Source organism: Diplotaxodon limnothrissa, linkage group LG13 (assembly GCF_057381915.1).
Source record: "Diplotaxodon limnothrissa isolate DT_005_m linkage group LG13, D_limnothrissa_male_GT1.1, whole genome shotgun sequence".
Classification (NCBI taxonomy): domain Eukaryota; kingdom Metazoa; phylum Chordata; class Actinopteri; order Cichliformes; family Cichlidae; genus Diplotaxodon; species Diplotaxodon limnothrissa.
In genome coordinates, this window is record NC_140608.1 from 13,247,954 (window position 1) to 13,263,104 (window position 15,151).

The window sequence follows — 15,151 nt, forward strand, 5'->3', positions numbered from 1 at the left end:
TCATATTTCTATGGTAATGCAATGTGGGTGGGGCCAGTCAATGGGATAAAAGTCAATTATTAAGTTATCTTTTCAGATATGCTATATTGTTTGCATTGTGGCAGCTGACACTAACATTTAGTTTATTGTGTGCATTAATTTACACACTGCTCAAAAATGTGAAGGAAATTAAGGAAGCAGAAACCACTGTGATTTCACCTATTCTGGCATAAATGAAACTAACAGGTGCAATGGAGAGGCAACAACAAACAAGTCAACCCCCCAAAAAAGGGGAAGCATGAGTAGCCACAATAGTTGTTGCTCCTCAGAAAAAGGTGCAGGTACCAGGTGTGCTCCTGGGTTGAAGCCCTTATACGGCCCTCTCCAGCTCTCCGTGTGCAATGGCTCATCTCCTCCACACTGTTGAGACTTCAGATATTTAAGTAACTAAATGATCTGAAATTCTTATCTGGTTCTACAACCTATACACATCTCTCAGCTGACTGCTTTTTAGAAACTCTCTTATATTATTATATCCATATTACCCATCCATACTGCAGTGCAGACTTTTCACAATTTACAGACATGGTGTTCAAAATTGAATTGCCCAATTAGACGAACAGAAACAAAGAAACAGGGGGATAAATGGTGGCACCCTGCTGCAACATTTCTACTTCATGATAGGCTGGGAGCCTTTGGTACAAAAAAATGAACAAACAAATGACTCTTTTAAAAGTGGAAACACTGCCAAAAAAGGTGCATCTGTCTATGCAAAACGCTTAGCATTAATGTGATATGCAGTTAATTAGGCAAAGTACATTTCTGTAACTCCAGGGGTAATTATAACACCCTTGCAAAAAGCAGAAATCAAAGAAGAGGATATAAATTAGCAATTTCTGGGACATATAAATATTTGTAATAAGCCTCAGTGCTCTCTAAAACAAATAATAAGAGGCAGCGAAAGTACTCAAAAATGCCCGAAACCCATCCGTTTCTTCATATTGGCTACCATAACAGCTAGTTTAAGATATAAAAGTGCCTCATATGAGGAATGCCAATTCAAAGAAGGCAAACATAATATAACCAGTGTGGTATTAACTATGCTGGACAGAGATGTCAGGGGCTTTCTATCTAGCATTATGAGAAGCGATTAATGTGTCATTTGTTGTGTGAGAATATGTCAGCGAGGTTCATTTTAATCAAAGCCTTCAGCCACAAAGTATAACACAGAAAATAAATCACAGCATGTTCCTCAGCTGTGTTCATTAGGCGGAAACATTCAGGGAGGTGGTGTGAATATAACCAGCCTTAAAGGATGAAGTACGATTATTTCTACTCGGATATCAAAGAAGAAAAGGGAATGAAAAGGACGTAAAGAGTGGCTGAAAAAAGGACTTGGTACAGAAGGGAGGGAGAAGACACAATGTGAAAGTCAAAAGGTCAAAGTTGAAATGTTTACCTGGGACTCTTCCGGCTGCATGGGTAAAGAGTGTAAGTATCATGTATTACAAAAGACGTACAAACAGATTGAAAGAAAAGGCAGAAATTAAAAACGATGTCAGATATTACATTTACACAATTTCATCATGCAATCAACATCAGCTCTGTTCCACAATCATACATGGAGAAGAAACGTCAAGATGTTTACATCCATCTTTCCTTTTATTTTGAGAGCGAATCTAGAAGAAAAATAAATGGCTGTGGTTCTGTGAGGCAGCAGACAAGCAGGACTATTTGGCATCACCATGGTGACTGGACCTGACAGCCCTCAGGGACTGTAGCAAGTCTGAATCATCAGGTTGGGCTTAACAGGCACAGCCTGCTCTTCCATCTGTACACAGTTTTGAAAGTGCCAAATATGCCAGGGAGGGATGAGTAGCAGCAGAGGTAGTGCTGATGCTACAACAAGTCACCATTACAGGAGCATTCTCCATTTTTATCCCTGATGATGGGAGCCCAAAGTGGATGCCCACTTTTTATGGCTGTAAGAAGCAGCTCAGGGAGCCCAGTGTTATTTTCCTCTTATTCTGAGATTTGAATGAAAAACCATAAAGCCCTGCTTGTTGGACATTTTTACTATAGCCAGCAGCAGGTACCAGTTTGGCACACGCATAAAACTGGAAAAAGCTAGAGGCAAAATCTGAAATATTGCGATGGAAGAAAGCAGTCACCCTTTTCAATAAATATAAAAATGTAAACATAAATGCTGTGCTCAGAAAACTGCACACCTTGAAGGAATTGTATTTCAGATCAATACCACTCATGTTTGTAAGCTACATAAAGCATGAGTGGCCAGTTAGCTTTCCTCAAAAGTAACAAAATCACGCTATAAGCACCACAAAATCACTTATTTGTCATTTTGATGTGTTCAGATCAACGGTCCCTTTTTAGCCTTCCTGAGAGTCCCCAAAATATGCTGTGCCCTTTCATGAACAGTCCAGCACTCATTACATATTTTCTACACTTTGATGTGCTCGTCAAACACAAGAGTAAAAACCAGGAACATTTTGTTTACATTTGGATATAGCTGTGCTAGCCGTTTCCAGTCTAAAATATCAGAATAATAAGTTATCTAAGTCCATAGACTGTATATAAAAGAAGGCTGTAGCTACCAGGTCTGAAGCGGAAGCCCTTTGAATATGTAAATAACCTGCAATAAAGACTGAATTCAGCAAATATAGACAGACAGATGTGCTTCATAATGATAAATAAGCAGGCCTCCAAATCCTCCTACACACAGCCTAAAGGTTTTTATCTATTTCAAATATTATGATGTCATCATGTTGTCAGGCACCTCCTAGCAACAGGCTAAAGTCACTTGTTTATGTACCTATGACACCTCAAGAAAATATCTTGTCGTTTTCATTTTACATCAATTGAAAAATTATACTCCTAAAAGTCGACTTATATATGGCAAATTACAACGTCATCATGTTGCCAAGCAACCACCCACCAATGGGATAAAATCAGCCATTTAAAGTGTCACGTTATTCTAATTTTACCAACAACAATATGGACAGGCCAAACAATAGTGTAGCGTGGGTCTATACTAGTATTTAAAGAAAAATTTGTATGAGCTATGAAAAATAAGGGCAACGCACAAGTACCGTCTTTCTAGTGGCCGACAGTGGTCGACTCCTGTGCTTGCAAAAAGAAGTTCATAAGAAAAATCACCCTACGGTAAATCATTTCCATATCCTTGTCACTTCAGTGACGTAAAGCATTGCGTGTGATGTGTAGTCAGCTGTTGCATCCAATTTTTTGCCACAAACACGCATGTGCCAAACTCATACTAGCTGCTGCTGTCACACAGCTGTCATACCACTCACATCACACATATATGCTAAAAAAATTCCAGACTTTGCACACTATTCCTGTCTGGTTATTTTGCTGAGTACAGTTTTTCTTTTACAGTCAGATTAACCACAAACTAACCTTCGACACACAAAAACAGCATCACTTAAAAAAAAATTGCCTCACTTAAACTAAAACAATCTCTAAAAGTGTCAAAGAATGAGATGAATATTTTTGAGTGCTAGTCACAACTTGGAGACAATTGTGGATGAATAGATAACATCCAAAACAAACATGTACCACAGACGATGTTGTATTAATGTTTTAGTGTTTGTTTGTGTGCGTGAGAGTCAGTGCTGACCTGATTTGATTTCCTCTGCTGTTCTGTCGATGAGAACGTAGAGGGACCACACCACACAGGTGATGGCGATGATGTGGAAGGTGACTGAACACATGATCTTTCTTCTCTCGCTCGCCGTCATCTGTAGTTTCTCCCACTGCCAAAGATGGAAGACTTTTGAGCATATTCACACACATTTAAAAAAAAATAAAAATAAAAAAAGAAACATGCTTTCAAACTAAGCAGAGCCTCTATGGCTGAAAACTAAAGCCAAAGATCAAATTCCTCTAATGGCCAGTCGAAACTGGCTCCAAAGTGAGCCAATCCCCTAAAACTCCTACACTGAAATGCCAATTTTCAGTCATAAAAACATGTTTCCATTCTGCTACAAAAACTGTTTTCATCTCTACAGACAGTCTGTCTGAAATGTTCATGTTCCAGCTTTGGTTAGTGAAATTCTATTTCCTTTGATTAGTCTGTTAGTTAGCACCAATTAGCAGATATATACGTCTCTGTATTGCACCTCCACAACTGATGAATGCAGCCTGCTAAAAAGGCTTGCTAGCATAAGATGACAGCACTCTACCCTTTGATCTAAATATGGCTACTTATGCAAGGCCATTCAAAACAAAACAAAACAAATAAACAACCACAAAAAACAGGACGGCAGCCTTGATGGCAAAGTTAAGGGAGGTGAAGGTGGCATCATCCATCTTTTATATACAGTTTTTGTTTGAAACACTAAAATCAGGGTGGTAGCCTCCTTGTGGTTAGAAACAAGTGGTTGCCCAGAGGTTTATCAAGTAACACCTTTAACTTCTGGGCGAAGAACTGTTGACAAGGCAACTCGTCTCCCAACAATCATGATCTGACTCAGGCTGACTGCAATCACAGGCTGGTGAAGGTTTGCAAATCACTGCTGTATTATTTATAATCTGAGTCGGTCTGCATGGATGAGCGCAACTCGCCTGAATCTGATCACTTAGCAGCGGACTCGACTGGTTGCATTCTGGCTATACTCCTGTATAACATCGAGACGCTGTTTGTGGAGGAATTTCTGTTTCAGATCTAAGCAATTTCGTGTTTGAATTTCTGTGTATGTAGACAGCAGCAGATTTGGTTAATTGCCGTATTAATACATATAGATTGCATGCAATAGGCAGCTTGATCCCATGCTTATTGGAGTTTTATCACTTCGAAGATGGCAACTGATTGCAACTGGTTGCGGACCTGGTCCCCGTCTTCAGAGCAGCCATTTCGACAGCCACAAGATTGCAAGTTCATTGCACACAATCGCAATAAATTTTGGTTGTGCTGCAGTCTTCACCTACTGTTTTTCCCAGATGTGAAAGTACCATAAAGGCCTTTTTTATTCAGCTCTTGTCAGCAAAATCCAGTGTTACACAATGCTTCCTGGCAGGGTTAATGAGATAGAGAAGAGCATGGCATGCAGCATCCAGGTGATATACCCTGCTACCTGCCAGGAAGCTCAGATAACTGTGGAGCACCTGGTCAATCATTGGCTGCACTAAAATAAATGCCAGAAATCTGCCCAGCACTAAAAAGAAATCACATGATATCTGTACTGTCAGATAGCTTTGTGTAGCTTTCCCAAACATCCAAATCCATAATAATGAATTCAGTGATGAATAATTGCAGGGTCACTTTAATAAGACGCGGGTGTTGCCGAACAACATGACATCAAGCACTCTTTAATAAAAACTTTCATACTGACAACAACATCCGCCTCTCATCTCAAATTTCCTTGTGCACTCACACATGAACAACTTCAATATTCACCCATGGGATTCGGAAGCTATTAACAGCAGAGCATTTGTTTAAGGCCTTTTGTGCAGCTAATGAAGGGTGGAGGAATTTTAATTAGAGTGTCCTGCTATCTTCAGGCCACAGTGATTGATAAGAGCCTTTCAGGAACGTGGACTGCCTCTAAACCACTGAAAGGGATCACAACCACCCGGACAAGTGGTTTGCTTATGAAAATGGCTTATTGTGCTCTTGTGTCTGCACGACAAGACTGGAGATAGTTTTTTGGTATTTTTCGCTTCACAACAAAGGAGTGATGTGAGCTAAGTTAGGACGCAGAGACAAGACTGTGACTTTAATAACTGAGGCTGAACTGCTTAACAGCCAAATATGCACACACCTAACCAGCTTACCTTGCGCAGTGGTTTGAGTTTAGTCTCCATGATGAACTCGTATTTACACAGCTCACAGCAACGAGTGTCAGAGCTCTTGATCCACTGCTGTAGACAGGACTGGTGGACAAAGCGCAAGCTCCCTGTGCAGTGGCATGGTGTGATCAGAGGGCTCTCGTCATCCCCTTCGCAGTGACAAATCCTGCGGGAGGCAGAGAATACAGTCAACACTAAGCTACAGGCTAGACAGCTAGTAACAGGAGCAAGATGGGAGAGAGGGGAAAGATCAAAACGGGAAAAGTTGGCAGGCGAAGGCGACACACTGAGAAAACTTGGGAGTTGTGTAATATAAGACTGCACGTCAGCAAAGCTGGAGTAGCATCGCCAAGAGCACAATATGCAACTGATTTTTCCACACCTACAACAGCTTTAGGTAAACAGGTGAGAATATGATTTCACAAACAGAGAAAACAAAATTAACACCCTTGTCACAGCAGAGAATTCATGTCCCACATGAGTAAACCCAGTAAAGACAAACTAAATAGATTCATTTGCAAGTCCAAACAACATTTTGAGAAACTCATCTCCTGCGTTTTTTGTGTTTCCGTGCAAAACTGAACACTTTTAATGTCATTTCGCTCTGTAGCTGTACAGCACTGAGTTTCATTGTCAGACAAGAGGTAATAAATGTTATAAATATGTGAGTTTTTTAATTACTGTAATACAGTCCATGACAAATACGTCTGTTTGTGTATCGCTGCAATGCTGCAATGCACTGCTACGAACGCTGATGAAGGCTGACGTGCCTTGGAGTTGTTGCACTTTTAACACCTAACAAATGTTGGCCAAAAAATAACCACATGAACACGATATTCGTTAAAAATACTACAGGAAGCAGCTATATTCTCTTTAACAGGTGTTTGTGATGCTGTGTCCAGTCCCCGTAGATGCCTGGAAAGCCTCGAGTACAGACACCGACAGCTGGAACATTCGATTAGGCGTCTGTTGCCTCTAATGACTGCTGGACAGTCTGTTGTCAGTGAGAGGAACCAATCACTTTTCCAATAGACTGACTTGAAGGAGTCCACCACTCCAACATCACACACATCAGATGCTGTCTGATAGGATGGAGGATGTATGGAGGAGTATGTTTGTCCGAATCTTTCCACTCAGTGAAAGGCAGATTGATGGGCAGTCTGAGCAAATCCAGACTATGTGGACACTTTCACCTGCACGATAGTCAGGATCTGTCAGTTTTAGTGGTGAGAGGAGGTTACATCACACGCCATGCCTTACTTGAGAAAGTAGAAAATTATTATGATCTTAGACTTCAATGTCAGGACATCGACTTTGTTGTGGTTTTTCAGATTACAGTCCTCAGTGAATAACCAATAAGCACCAAAATCAGGCTGCTTGTTAGACCACAACATGACATTGATTAAAAGCCGGACTGATGTCTTTCTCTAGACTACCAGGGTGCCTGATAAAGGGGTTAAAGGTGTTGTAGCTTAAAAAGCAAATAATACCTTAAATGGGTACAGAATACACAAAGCAGGGCACATGTTCTATTAATCTATTTTTCAAATACATTTTGTTCCCTACAGATTTCACAGGCAGTAAGATCAATAATCCAGGAACGTCTTCTGTGATGCTTTCTTCTCCTGAGTGGGTAGCGAGGAGCAATGGCATGTCTTTATGGGCTGGAAGATGCAAGCAAGCAAAGCGTGGCGAAGACGAGGTGGAGGAGGAGGAGGCGGAGAGAGCCGGGTGTTCAGATGGGATTGTCTTTATCCTGGTTCATGGAAGGATAACAACATGAAGGAACACATGCACGCCCACGTATGCGTTCACACATGTTAGAAAAGGGAGCACACGAGATGACGTCTATGTCAAGACTTTGCTGAACTGGCCAGTGTTACAAGATTAAAAGACAAAGTGAACAAAGGTGGATAAAAATAGGTCATATCCAAAGGTTCTTAAGCAGAGGAGGTGGAAGAAGTGGAATAAGGCCTGGGGGATTAAAGGAAAGGCGAGACACAATCGACATCACTAGAATAAGTTTTTTGTTGTTGTTGTTTTTGATTATGGATAGACTGCTTTGTTTGTGTTCATTTGCATGCATAACGAGATGATGAACTGCAGATTCTCATCCCACACATACTGTATTTCTATTTCAATTTAAAAAAAGAAAAGCCAGAGGAAGTAGATCATTTGGTGCTTATATCAACGATTTCTGCCTGCTGAAATAAACAGATCTGACAAATTATTCTTCTTATGTGGGAGGAGATAACCACAGAAAAATCCCAACACCTCCGCATGGAGTTGCGGTGGAAATGCAGCGATCGGTAAACAACACGAGCGGATGAGGGCGGAGGAATCTTTCACTGAGACATTCAGGGAACGTTCACCTGATTCCACAACAGGCTGAACCGCCTCGGCGGGACGCAAGAAATCTCACAAATAAAGCACGCAACATTCACCTTCGTCATTTAACACGAGGCGCATCCATATATTCCAACAGATTAACATAATAACCCAGGCGTGGAAATTCACAGGTAAATTAACTTTTTGTCAGCAGCGGCACATTCCGTGCACTCTTAGGACGTTAAAATTAAATTTGCATCACTTGCGTCCACAACACACCCTGTTTGACGGTAGTTTTAAGATGGCAGAGGCGCCGTACGAGTATGACAACATTAAAATGTGAGAAGCAAACAGAGTCAGGAAATCACAAGCCCCAGAAGCTGAGAAGGAAACAAGCTCAAATGCCTGCCGAAGCGTTCGCTTTCTTCCTGTTCCTCTTTTTTTTTTTTGCTTCCTTATAATTTTCTCTGGTGGCATGAAGCCAGTCTTTTGCACTCCACACTCCCTCGATGTGTTGCTTAAACACTGCCCTCCCTCCATTTATTCCTCATTCTGCCCTCATCCAAGTATGTGTATGAGAAGACACCACTAATCTGTCTTCTCTTGCTTTTCTGCTGAATAGATTTTCCTGTGGAAGATATGTGCGGCATCTGAAGTATTTGCCTCTCAGACTCTTTTCAGTCTGCGCAGTTTAAGCGCTGCCAGAGACATGCTGATCAATTCAGTGGCTTTAGTAGCTAAGCAATCTCTCTCTGTCTCCTTTTATTTTTCTTTCTCCTTTCTTGTCTCTGATCATTTAAGCGGGTACTCGTTTGTCTTTGCATGAGCACGCTTGCCTTCAAAGAGAATATTAAATTTGCTGAGGAGACATTTAACTGTTGGAGGAAGGTTAAGGAATTACACAGACCCTAGCTGTTTTATGCTGTCAGATTTAAAAGCTTAAAAGCTACCCTGTAATGCTGTTTTTTTTAACATTAGAGCCACTGCGGCTCAATGTTATTTGAATTTCCTGCAAATTAAAAACTGAGTCATTAAATCCTACATTTAGTTGATTATGGAATAACTAAAACTTTTGATAATTTTTTTTTAAAATCGATGCCAACTATTTGAAAATCATTGCATGTTCTTGCCTAATCCACAAATATGCATTCAGTAATGCATATGTATCAAAGTAAAGAAACAAAAACTGGAGAAAATATAAACTTGAGTACAATTGCTGTGATTTAGTTAGGAGGTTGTTCATGGTTAAGGAAAAAAAAAAAGGGGGGGGGGGGGGGTTCAGGCCCATCTGAAAAGGTCACTGTGCTCCCTCGGCTGAATTCTGCCAACACACTTTCAAAGCTGTAAGTGAAATTAAATCCTACAATTTGGTAATGAAAAGGTTGTACACCCACATCACAGATATCGCAGTAACAACCAAGCGCTGGGAGCTTAGTGCACCTGCAGCAAACGCCGCAGCGACCGAGAAGGACTGAATTTGGAGTACACACCCCTCATTTAAAGCCTGATCAAAAACTGCACACAAACAGAAACGTGTTGACAAGATTTTGTGCTCACACTCTGTGACTCCCTACTGTTCTGATGTGTGTGTCTTTATGTCTCTTATTTTGTAAACTATGCTACCAAAAACAGATATTTTTGCACTTCTGTATCTGAATGAGAATCAGATTTATTGACCAAGTACTCGTACACATACAAGGAATTGGGCTCCAGCTGTTTCTTTGCTCTCAGTGCACGCAACAACAGACAACACTGAAAACAACATAGCATAGAAAATAACAACACATGAAGCTTATTTATGGTGCAGAGTGTGAGTATACTGGAAAAAAGTTTGGATTAAATAAGGGACGGATAACTAGTTACTACATGTATGACCTCTTTACCTGCAATACATTTAAAACTCATCTCAAACGATGGCTAAAAGGGGATCAGATTAGTGATCGTTAATTTTACAAATAACATCAATCATCTTTAATGTTGTAAGTTTTTATATTTACTTGTTCTGTTTTTTTGCTATGAGATGTTATGCTGTAATTTGATGTATTTGTTGTCTGGACTACATTGTTTGACATTGTCTGACGGTCTGCTTAATTCCTTGTTTACTGTTTTTTGTCTGACCTGCCAGCGACTACAGATGAAAAGCAGCCTTTTGGATAAATCTGGCATATTTACACTGATATGCTCATTAATATGCACGGCCCCTTTCAAATAAACAAATTCAAATGAAAAAAATATGCATATGATTGCACACGGGTTCACAATGTGGTTCAAAGTAGTTTGTTAATGCTTTTATGAATTTGTGTACCTGTAAAGGTGAACCATGCGGTTACGACTATACAGGATAGCCTCCTGTTGTGCTTGCATGCTTAAGCAAGTTATTATTAATTTGAAAAACCACACATCTTTCTTTGATTAGAATTTTGTGAACACATGTGACAACATCTGGCCAGAACCTTTCGAAGTGGAGTTTGCGTGTTGTCCGCGTGTCTGTGTGGATTTTCTCTGGGAACTTCCGACTTCCTCCCACAGTCCAAAGACACGTGCTTACCTGGTTAAAGTGTAATTCTAAATTGCCCATAGATATGTCTTTCTCTTGTACTAGCGCTGAGACAGATGCAACCTGTCCATCCAACTCTTGCCCTACAGGACAGGCTCCAGACCACAAGATGTATTTATTTATTTATTTATTTATTTATTTATATATATCTGGAATAAAAATAGTTTTCAAGTGAGAAAGGTGAATTTTCAAGTCAAATGCTTCCTTGTCAAGCTTGGTTCCCTGAGCCAGCAAACATACAAATGCAATCAATAGGAATGTTTGAATTCTTTGAAGGAATAAGCTTTTTATGACAAAGCAAATCCGGCCATTTTGTAATGCGTCTAGATGAGAAACACTTATCTGCTTGGTGACATTTCTAATGAGGAAGTGAAGCAACTCCCTTCACACAGCTGACTTTCAGCCACTACTCTCTGAACTGCTGACAATAAAGGAGTTTGATAATAATTAACCAACTAGTCACCTGTGAAACAAACAACCTCCCACACATACTTTTCATAGGTGAGGTCAGCATTAGAGCTGCGCTCACGTTTTAAGCCACCTGACAGAGAACTGGAATAACGTGTTTGTGTGTGCGCGTGTGTGCGTGTGTGTGTGTGTGTGTGCAGTCAGACTATCCAGGCTATTTGAAGCCAATAATCTGCCTTTTGATCTCTGGCCTTCACTTTGCCACTTCTAAGCTGGTGTTTCTCCATCGGCCCACAGCTGACATGTAAATCTGGAAAGCAGTAGATGCACACACCAGAGCCAAAGTGACAACAAACAGAGTCATATATAATTCAAAATCCTTTAGATCTCATTAATCCAGTGAAGTGCTGCCACGCTTCGTATCGACAGCAGGAGTTAAGGCTCAAAATTCCCGTTCTTGGCAACCAGCAAGATCTACTCATCTGCAGAGACCTCGCAGCCATGACCTGGTCTGTAAGAAAGTTACGCACAATGTGTCTTTATAATAAGAACTGGCTCTGGCAGTAAGACAGCATCCAATTGGTCATGTGACAAAGACTGATGGTGGACCCAGACACGGGCTATTTATTGTTCTCTGTTCCACTAGTTCTCAGACATATACTCTGTTCCTCTGTGCTATTAAATTTTCTATGCTAACCTCTGCCCTTCTATCAATTCCATAATAGTCCTATTGCCCTCTATTCCTACTGCAAAGCCTCAGGCTTATGAGCCAAAATCAATCAGATTTTTTTTTTTTTGCAGCCTATATACGACACTTTACTGCCTCATCGATCTAACAAATGAAAAAATATTTTAAAAACACAGCTTGGCAGCACAATGAAAAACACAGCAGAACATTGAGATAACAGTGAAGTGAAATTAGATGGTATGAAATTACTTTACGGCACATTTGTGTCACACACAAAAGGGTTGAATTGGAACAGCTGAGGAGGAGGTGGACAGTGTTGTGGTGTGTGGAAATTAAAGCATCTACGTGTCAGGTTCTTCTGAGTAACTGCTCGACTCTGAGCAGGGATTTAGACTACAAATACCACAACGAGATATTTTCTGGGTATACAGGCTATGGGATGAGAAGCTCTCCACTACTCCACAGGGCTCTGGGATTCACTGCCATGTCACGGTACAGGGGTGGTCTGGGCTTTACGTCACAGGAAGGGTGGGTGTGGATTACGCCGTCCAGACAGTCACCCACCTGCAGCAGTCCCCGGATAGAGAATAAGGTGACAGTGGCCCCGTTTTCTCTGACAAAGGGGATGGACAGCAGTCCAGATCGCTGTCTCCTTCCATATAGCACACTGGAGCTAGAAGTCCAACTGACGCAGCCACTCTCACCAATTTTGGAGATGCTGGTTGACCCGTTTCTTTTGAAGTAGGACTGGGCTGGTCTTCCTCAAACACATCGTCATCTCCCACTAAATCCTCAGAGGGCAAGCCTGACTCGCTATCTTCCAGCAGGGCACTGGAGGACTTGATGTGGAGGTGGGAGGCGTAGCTGCCCAGGTCTGAGCATTGCAGGCTGGCTGATGTAGAGGATCGAGAGAAGGGAAGGAGGAGACGAAGAAAATTGGAGCTTGGGGAGTTATGGGGGTGGTGGTGGGTGTTGGAATGAGGAGCGGTGAGGACACCGTGATCAGTTGGGAGACAACTGGCGGGCGCTATGCCCAACATGTACTTGTAGTTGTTGGTGAAGGAGGGAACGAGGTGGGGCTGGGCGCACGTTGAGAAGCCAGGATTTGGGATCTGTTGTGTGGGCGTTGCAGCCAGCTTGCAGTTGAGTTTGTGAGCCCTTCGATCCAAGTCAGGAGGCTGAGCGGGCTCGAGCTTCAGCTCCAACTCTCCCTCAGAGCACGTGCGATCTATAAACTGCAGACCTCGGCAAAGACTGTCCACACGCTGGCCGACGTCATTCAGAGACACCGAAAACCTGAGCGAGTTGTTGGAACGGATGCTGACGGAGGACGGACGCAGCAGAGAGAGCCAGTCTCGCTGTTTGGCGTGTTTGGAAGCAGGTAGGACGTCTGTGCAGAGGGTGGTCACTGAAACATCTCCTGAACCCTGACAAGTTTTACCCTTAGAACTCAAAAGAACCACTGCTGTCTGCTTCTGAGTGTCCTGATCCTGACTGATGATGTGATTGTGCGTGTTTGTGTGTGAAAAAGGAGCACGCAACAGACAACAGCGGTAGAGGACAACAGGAAAAGGTAGGGGGAAAGACAAAAAAGAGAAATGGAAGAGACATCATGCATTTAAAAATAAAGGAGTTTGAAAAATAGGATATATAAACACCAGATGATTAATGTTACTGTTAACTCCATTTAGCAGCAGCTTGCAACTAAGGCTGCTCCCAGCAGTGACATTGTGCCACTCAGGGGTAAAAGTTAAGCCAACATCACCCACTGATAAGCAACTTCATCACTGATAGACTGATAAATAAAGTTCATTTACTGCACGCAGGTGTTCATATCAACCTGGACAAATATAATTTCTTGGCATGAATTCAGACTGAAAGGTACCTGCAGATGTCCTGGCTAGACGGGGAAACTGACGTCCTCGAGAAACTGCACGGAGCGTTGACTGAAGTCGGGCTTCCAGCCTGAGAAACAAAGCACACGCAGAACAAAAGGCAGTTTAGGACAGAGAGTACAGGCACGTGAACATGAAACCCTACAGTTAAATAAATACTGCATCAATCAACAGGCGATTGTATTTTCCGTGGTGGCGGCCGTGGCTCCGCGTGGTGAGGAATTATCAGCGCCAGCGCCCATCAGCACATTTGTGTGATCTTTACACAAAGAGAGAAAGCATGTTGTGTACTGATGCACAAGATGATAGAGAGGGGAAAAACAATGCTGCCAGTTAATCTGTCTAGTTTAAGGTGAAATCTGCAAAAAAAGAAAAATAATATCAACAGGCGGCTGCGAAGAGAGAAGTGCTGATGAGACCGATCGAGAGTTAAGAAGAACGAGGCGGCGAGCGAGGCACGGCTGGGGGACGTGAGGCTGCAGATTAATGCTCAGCTTCTACAGAGAATAATTTTTAAACACGTGCACTGCAGGTGCAAGGCTGTTAGAATGAAAACACCTTCAGCATCATCAAGGCTTTCACCAATATTTATTTTACAAACATATGAAGATTACTTTTTCCTCAGATTTTTTTTTATGACAACTTGGGTTTTACTTGCAAAATATTCTCTTATGTCTCACAGGATAATAAATCTAATTGATCAGATGATCATCCTGGTAGATCATTCAACTATTTTAGTGCACTTAACCAATTCAGGTGTATGAGACGGGTTGAAGCCTTTCCCAGGAGTCATAGGGGGACACCAAGGACAGGTCGCCGGCTTGGCTAATTCACAAATCACTCATAATTCACACCCAGGGTCAATTTAGAATCACAAATTATTTACTACATCATATTTTATTATTATGTAGCGTCACTTGGGTGTTCCAAAAACGTTCACTTAGATGAGTTCATCTGTGAGACGAGACACAAACTGTGTGGCTCCTTTTAAATAAGTAGAACTGCTCTCAATCATTTCGTTGTATCAGACCACACTGAAGCCTTTGAAACCCTCTTTTTCACCTCTGTTGTTTTTAAGCTTCACATTCAACATAAATGTGATCTTTTCATCCCACTTTCAACCAGAACAGGATTGAGTATATTCCCTCAAATACAGATAATATTCCCTAAAGTCTCCCATATTGACAGGTTCAGACCGGATACATAACAAATGAGATCAGACAGTGTTTGGGTTGCTAACATAAAAACATGGGGGGGAGGGCCTGGTAATTTCAGCAAGAAACTAATTACCTATTGATTTAATTTCTAACTAAAGGAAAGTTTATAGCTCACGGCCGGACACCAATCAATAGAAAATTCAATTTCCAGCCATGCCCTTTCATCCTGTTTATCTGTCTGTGCATGAGCAGCACCGCTTCTTTTTCCCCACTTGCACACAAAAGCACTTAAACACGCTGTCCTCCTGTTTCA

At 41.7% G+C, this 15,151-nt stretch overlaps 1 protein-coding gene across 3 annotated transcripts in view; it reads right to left on the bottom strand.

Annotated features, from left to right (window-relative positions):
* The window catches only part of marchf8 (membrane-associated ring finger (C3HC4) 8), a 94,167-nt gene that overhangs the window by 3,629 nt on the left and 75,387 nt on the right, over positions 1–15,151 (bottom strand). For 2 of the 3 annotated variants that reach the window (XM_085369891.1, XM_085369892.1), the window contains exons 4-6: positions 13,672–13,751; positions 5,791–5,971; positions 3,635–3,770 (exon numbers count right to left, since the gene is read on the bottom strand). In XM_085369891.1, coding sequence (XP_085226017.1) covers positions 3,635–3,770; positions 5,791–5,971; positions 13,672–13,751 — 397 coding nt within the window. Of the gene's footprint in view, positions 1–3,634; positions 3,771–5,790; positions 5,972–12,350; positions 13,281–13,671; positions 13,752–15,151 lie in introns of all 3 variants that reach the window. The other variant, XM_085369893.1, reaches the window with a different exon arrangement.